The sequence below is a fragment of the Larimichthys crocea genome, chromosome VII (assembly GCF_000972845.2).
Source record: "Larimichthys crocea isolate SSNF chromosome VII, L_crocea_2.0, whole genome shotgun sequence".
Classification (NCBI taxonomy): Eukaryota; Metazoa; Chordata; class Actinopteri; family Sciaenidae; genus Larimichthys; species Larimichthys crocea.
In genome coordinates this window covers 25,525,163-25,532,337 of record NC_040017.1, presented here as the reverse complement: position 1 = coordinate 25,532,337, position 7,175 = coordinate 25,525,163, and the positions used below count along the sequence as shown (strand labels likewise).

General features: G+C 40.7%; 1 protein-coding gene across 1 annotated transcript; it reads left to right on the top strand.

Moving 5' to 3' along the window:
* The first annotated feature begins 650 nt into the window (after nt 1-650).
* Nucleotides 651-6,950, top strand: pgr (progesterone receptor). The gene is made up of 8 exons (XM_010739714.3): nt 651-1,916; nt 2,513-2,622; nt 3,467-3,583; nt 3,854-4,159; nt 4,723-4,867; nt 4,987-5,117; nt 5,353-5,510; nt 5,600-6,950. The coding sequence occupies exons 1-8, from the start codon at nt 1,024-1,026 to the stop codon at nt 5,753-5,755; spliced, it is 2,016 nt and encodes a 671-aa protein (XP_010738016.2). The 5' UTR covers nt 651-1,023; the 3' UTR covers nt 5,756-6,950.
* The last annotated feature ends 225 nt before the right edge of the window (nt 6,951-7,175 follow it).

The window sequence follows — 7,175 nt, the reverse complement described above, 5'->3', positions numbered from 1 at the left end:
CTGACAGATGACGCAGGAAAGAGGGCCAAGGCCTGCGTGTACATCATAACTACATGCATCAGCAACATCCACACTCAACTGATTAACTTGAATAGTAAACCCTCTCTGTTGTCTGATTAGAATAAGAGACATGAAAATGACAGTAGATGAGTACAAAGGAGGCGAGGGTGGAATATAGAAATATAGAAGACCAGCATACAGAGAACACGTTCACTTCATCAAGTGGTCTTCATTTGACCAAGCACACAAAACAGGTTTAGAACTTGTTTTCTAACAGACCTTACATAACACTCCATTAACTTCTCCTGTCACTTCTAGTAACTTGGATGATGTCTCAAAGTGTTACATAAAACTTCAAAGCACAAACTGGACAAATGTGATTTTCCTGTCTGATTATAAAAATATCATGCAGTCCTGCTCCGGAAGAGATACAACAGGATTTATGTGCAAACAGGAGATGAAGACAAAATATTAGATAAACTTAATGGATGAGTGTTGGTCTCATCTTCCAAAGGCGTCTCATTGTTTGCATATTTGTTGAAAAAAAGGGTGGAGACTAAAGACTGAAATAAAAGTGATCCATGGTCGATTCCCTTCATTGGCTGGCCATTACACTGCAGGTCTGCTGTTATAGGTGGTGTTAGTCCATACATTTCTCTGATTGTTTCTACATCCTTTGGAGGATTTAGCCTGAAAACTCTGTGAGCAGGAAAAAGAACAAACATTTATCTTTCAAACATGGCACCCAGAATCAGAAAAAGGAAATATTTGTGATTTACCCAAATATTCCAAGTCTTTACTTTCATTTCATTTCATCCCTCATCGTTAGAAGTTGGTTTTCTTTTTTGTTTTCTGAGCAGCTGTTACACTGAATGGAATAGACTCTTATGTACTGAAAGAAAGACGAAGCCACAGCCTTCCTCGGCAAAGGGGGAGGATTACAGGAAAGTCTCTGAGGCACAGTTTATCACACATCTCCAGCATTCGGGCGCACTCCAGGCTGCAGTGCGCGTCGCAGTTCAGATGGAAAATAAAATAAACGGAAGGATGAGCAACATTAATACTTCTAACGCTGATTCCACCGACGCAAGGGTAAACGAGCTGATTGAAGCTGGGTACAGTAATACCAAACTGCCCAACGAGGCACCGTCTCTAACCTGCATGTCCTCTTCTGTGCGTAATTTTGGAAACGCTGGCACACTTATCCACGGTCTGAATCTAAGTGGCGATGGCGCAGTTTTCAAAGACTGTAATATAGATGGCTCACTCGATGCAAAATGCAATTTCTATGACCGTAGCAGTGAATATCTCAAGTGTGACAGTGTGCCATGGGGAGATTTTGTAAATGTGGCCTCTTCCGAAAGTTTGCATGGCGCAACTTTGAGTCTCTCCTCAGCACCTGGAGCGTGTAAGTTCATCAAAGACGAAAAGGAGCCTTCTGTAATTATGGACACCCCTTGTCCCAACTTTGATCCATCATCGGAGATGCCTGCTCTCGACACCTGCTGTGACACCGACACTAAGCAGCAGTTAGGGCTTGGTGACGGGGAGTCGACAAGCTTCATGCCAACCACTGTGGGTCCTCGACCGAGTCTGGAGGGATCTCCAAACTTTCTGATCGACCTGAACCAGCCGGAGCAACTACCGGCGCTGAGCCAGGAGAGGACTGACTCCAGGTGTGGTTTGTCGGGGAAAGCTGTCATCAGCTTTGATGCCAACAGGCACACAGCCACGCAACTGACGATGTACAAGAACGAGGCTCCCCGTTGGCAGGTGCAGATGTCTCCAGCTGAGTCTCAGTACTGGTGCCAGTCCACAGGGGTGACAGAAGACCCGTTCACACACAGCGGCTATGATGGGATCCAGAGCCAAACCCTGTCCCAGAGGAACCCATCACCTTTCTCCGCATTCCCGGGGTAATTAGTTAATTACTTGATACATTTACCACAAAATCACTGTGGAGATGGAAATATGAAGTAATCAATACTGAGAACTTTGAATGTATACTTGTGTGACAGAGTTAAACGATGGAAAGCAGATAAAAGTTTGGACAGATCATACTCCCACATAATATAATAGGTATATATTTATGTGATGTGTTAGGATCAGTTCTTTTGAAGTGTGAATTAATTATTTGAATCACTCAGGATGTTTCTTAGTTTGGAAAAAAAACAAACTTTTGTCTGATAATGTCACTTTGGGGCAATGGACACAAATCAGCTTTCATTCTTATCTCTCAAACACAGAAAGAGGCATCAGATAAACTTTAAATTCACTCAAGAGTCGAACAAGCCACTCATTCACATTTTTAGTTAAAGAAATATTTAGTTCTTGCCTTTAATCAAATTAAAGATCACTCAGATGATTTATCTTCTTTTTTCATACCCGCTCACCATCATGTCAGAAGTTTAAAAGTGGGATTAAGTTTTAAAATGAGCGTGTTTTGATTTAAGATAAATATTTTTATATCAATTTAGCTCAATCAATGTATGTTTTTTATTTCTTCATCCAGTATGCCACCTCAGAGAATGTGCGTGATCTGTGGGGATGAGGCATCTGGTTGCCACTACGGAGTTTTAACCTGCGGGAGCTGTAAAGTCTTTTTTAAAAGAGCAGTTGAAGGTGAGTAAAGAAAACTTTTGTCCTACTTGTGAAAATGATCAGCTGTAATTTGTAAGTAAAAAAAAAAAAAAAAAGAAGTTGGACTTCTGTCAATAATGTCTAAACCAGAAAAATCTTGTATTGTGATTGATGATGAAACGCCTAAATCATCAGCTACAGGAGACAGTCGAACTGCTTTTTGAAATATCCTTTAACATCTGGTCCATTGTTGCCGGATCAAACATGCATGATTTATACGTTTTATTACAACTGTCTCTCTGGTTTTCAGCTCCCTATAATCTACATGGGAACAGTGTGTCTTTTCCTGTGTTCTCTTGGTGCATGTGTCATTTCATGCTCACTATTATAACTATGTTCCTTTATACATGCTGTGTAATGTATGCCGTTTGCAAATACACTTAACTCATTTGTTTCTTTGCTGTTTATTAGTCGACATTGTTCCTGACAAACAAACTTAAAAACATGAAAAATTACACTAAACACTAAAGTTACCATGTCAAGCTCGACTGGCCTTCTATGGAAGTCATTTAAGGTCATTAACAACAGTATCACATTGACCAGTGTTCACTGTGTCCTTCGTCTTGAACTTGTTTTTCTTGTTATCTTGTAAGGAGAGATATGTAAGAGCCACTATGTCTCACCACGGCCGTGTCACTCTGTCCTCACAGCCTTGCTTCTATCTAATTTCCTTCTTTAGATTTCTCACTGTGCAGTGTGAGTAGCCGCGCTAATAGCCAAGAGGCCTTCCACGCTTTCTACTTATTACGTGGCTCTCATCTCGTCTCTACGTATTTGAAGCGCTCTTAAAATTGCGTGAATTATCTGTTCCTTTTTTATTCAACAGGCCATCATAGCTATCTCTGCGCTGGGCGAAATGACTGCATCGTGGACAAAATCCGGAGGAAAAATTGCCCCGCATGTCGCCTCAGAAAGTGCTATCAAGCGGGAATGATGCTGGGAGGTATAATACGGTTGAATTTCTTTTTTTGCAAGTGCTGAGGCAGAAATGAAACTGATGTAATGCCAAGTCAGACTTTGATGTTAAAAGTGCTCAAAACCAAAAAGACAATACTTACAGTAATTAAAATGTAACCTCTGCTTTCAGAGGTATTGAACCTACCAAACTGTGAATTTCCTTTGCATATGAAAAACACTGACTCACTGCTGTGTTACAGGCACAAACTGTGCTCTTTGTCATCAAATCTAACCAGGCCTTGTAATCGTGTCACAGGCAGGAAGCTGAAACGGTTTGGAGCCTTGAAAGCCTTGGGTTTGCCCCCGTCCCTGATGTTCCAGTCCCACTTGGCCATGTCCAGTGACAACCAGGCCTTGACCACCATGTCTTGCATACCAGGTGTCCGTGAGGTGCAACTCTCCCAGCAGATCCTCAACATCCTGGAAAACATCGAACCAGATGTTGTGTACGCTGGTCATGACAGCACACAGCCCGATGTTTCCCATCTCCTGCTCAACAGTCTCAACAGACTGTGTGAGAAACAGCTGCTGTGGATTGTCAAGTGGTCCAAGTGTCTGCCAGGTAACCACTCTCTGAAACCCAGGGTCGCCATGGAGATCCACTGGCAAACCCCGCCGGAGGTCTCGAGATAGAGGGATTTGTAATGATACGAATATTGGATACGAGAAGTTATTAAGTTAAATGAAGGGATTAGAATTCTGAGTTGTCAGAGAAAATATTAATTTTCAAAATTTCAAATTGAATCAGACATGATTTTTCTTGATATTTTTAAAAATAATTTAATTTAGATTAAGATATACTTTATTCATCCCACCACAGGGAAATGTACTTGTTACAGCAGCAAAGGAAAGTGTAGCTTACACTACAGAAGTATTTGGCTTATTTTTTATTTATTATTTAGCAGATTTAGCTTCACAGAAATGAATTAATTGAGGAGATACAGGCCCGCTGTAAGTTTTCTTACACTCCTTAAAATCAAAAAGGCCTTGGGGTGGGCTTTGGGGACCCCTCACTGGGGTCTGACCCTTAGGTCGGGAACAGTATTAGCGAAGACACAGTGTGCTTGTGCTCTAAAGAAAAAACACAGCTGAGAAATGAAACGTTCTGTAATATATCTTTCTAAGGGTTTCGTAATCTTCACATCACTGATCAGATGACCCTCATCCAGTACTCATGGATGAACCTGATGGTCTTCTCTCTTGGCTGGCGCTCCTTTCAGAATGTCACCCGTGAATACTTGTACTTTGCACCTGATCTGGTCCTTAGTCAGTAAGTAACCATTATCGCAAAAAACAATTAAAGTCAACAATGATTTATAATTAAGAGGTATAGAGTGATACATATTCACATTTCAGAAACAATAACCATTTCACGTTTTTGTCTGTCAGGGAGCAAATGAGGAGATCTCCGATTTATGACCTCTGCCTGGCGATACAGTTTATTCCTCAGGAGTTTGCGAATCTTCAAGTTTCCCGTGAGGAGTTCCTCTGCATGAAAGCCATAATATTACTCAACACAGGTAAAAAAAAACAGTCCACTCTTCTGTTGACCTTTTCTTTTGAATTAACTACTTAAAGTAGACAGTGTTGCAAAGAGAGATCTGCAGCTTTGATGACCATCTACTGTAGAGCTACACAACAAAGGTGGTGTTGTGCAGGGTGGCTGGACCTTGACATGAAATATGTAGCAGCTTCTATCAAGTCATAGTTCCACACGGACTGAAAAACATGTTTTTTAATCCTCTTCATTCTCAGTGCCTCTTGAGGGACTAAAAAGCCAGGGAGCATTTGAGGAGATGAGACAAAACTACATCCGGGAGCTGACCAAGGCCATCCACATGAAGGAGAAGAGCTTGATGGCCAGCTCACAGCGGTTCTACCACCTCACCAAGCTGATGGACGCCATGCACGATGTAGGATCCCTCATAGATTACAACAGCATTCCTCTCACTGCTACTTTAACGAGTACCAAGACAAATATGAATGTCTCTTTTCGTCACAGATTGTGAAGAAGGTCAACCTGTTCTGTCTGAGCACCTTCATCCAGGCAGAAACCATGAGAGTGGAGTTTCCAGAGATGATGTCGGAGGTCATTGCCTCCCAGCTTCCCAAGGTCCTGGCAGGCATGGTGAGGCCCCTCTTATTCCACACCAAGTGATGACGCCAGCACAGACATCGCAACTCTGCAGTGACTGGATTACTGACCCTTCATTTATGGGATTTTTCATAGCCTCCGCTTTTGTAGTCCGTCATCTATTCTTTGCCAAATTGCATCTAATGGTCTTTAGCTCTTTTACTTACGTGAGGTTAAACAGAATGAACATGTTCCTTAAACATAGAACTATCTTGACTATTATGAATTCAGAGGCATCAATCAATAAAGCACCTCTGTGTAATTCTGGTGGCCTTCCCATCCTACAACTTGTGTACAAGATGGTACTTATTAGCTGATATACAGTCCACTAGAGATGCTGATATTTTTGTACTGAAGAAAACTACAAACAGTGACATTTTATTCTTAATAATTGAGAAATGCAGGAGACAGGAACCACTTAAACTAATAAAATTCTTTTAGTGTGAGCAGCAGAGTTGACTCACTGCACCGGGAGAAACTGGAACATTAACTGTCTTTAAGGAATGTGTAATACAACAGCCAAAAAAAAGACCACTGTGTGCTTAGGTGATTTACAAATAACTCAATTAGCACAGATGCCGACCAGGCTGCAAAATGCCCTAAATGTGTTATTTCCATAATTGAATGTGTTTAAAAAAAATGTCAAAACACAAACAATTACGGATTCTAATGGAATGACTCTGACAGGTTTTAATTAAAGAGAAGTTTCTGGATCAGTTACAGAAGTGAAAAACAATAAATCGTCTTCTCCGTGGCACATGGTCATATCAACCTGACCTAAAACAAGTTGTTACTATGTTGCTAATTGCTGAGCTGTACAGTTAACAATCAAGAAATGGGACCAAAAATAAAACTTATGGTGGATATAATGAAATGTGCAATAAAAGCAAATGGATAGGAAGGAACCTACGTCATGCTAGAAATGTATTTTCTTAGTCTAATCCTGGCTTTTCTTTTTAGTGAACAACAGGAGACGGCTGTATTTTACCCACCAGCAGTTCATAAACTTACAATAAATTCTCACTATTCAGCTTGATTTACAGGCTTTTGAGTTTCCTTCCGCAATGAGCACAAGTTGAACTCTTTAAACCGTGACAAAGGATTTGGACCACAGGTCTTATAAATCACACTGTTTATTTATAGACAAGTTTATGACTGTCAAGACACAGTAGATGATTGCAAGGAAACAAGCTTGCCATATAAAAAAAAAAAAAAAAAAGCCAAATGTTACATATTCAGGATATTGATATCATTTCCGTGATACGGCCGTGCGAATTCAGATTGTAAGGGAGTATTATCCCAGCATCAACGTTCAAGGCCATCTTGCATTCTTAAACATGTAAAATGGAAAAGAACATCCTGATCTTGGCAAGTGCAAGATCTCAAATGCCTTTCCAAAAACATTTTCAGTCACCAGACAAAGTCTTATTTAGGAGTAATTTTT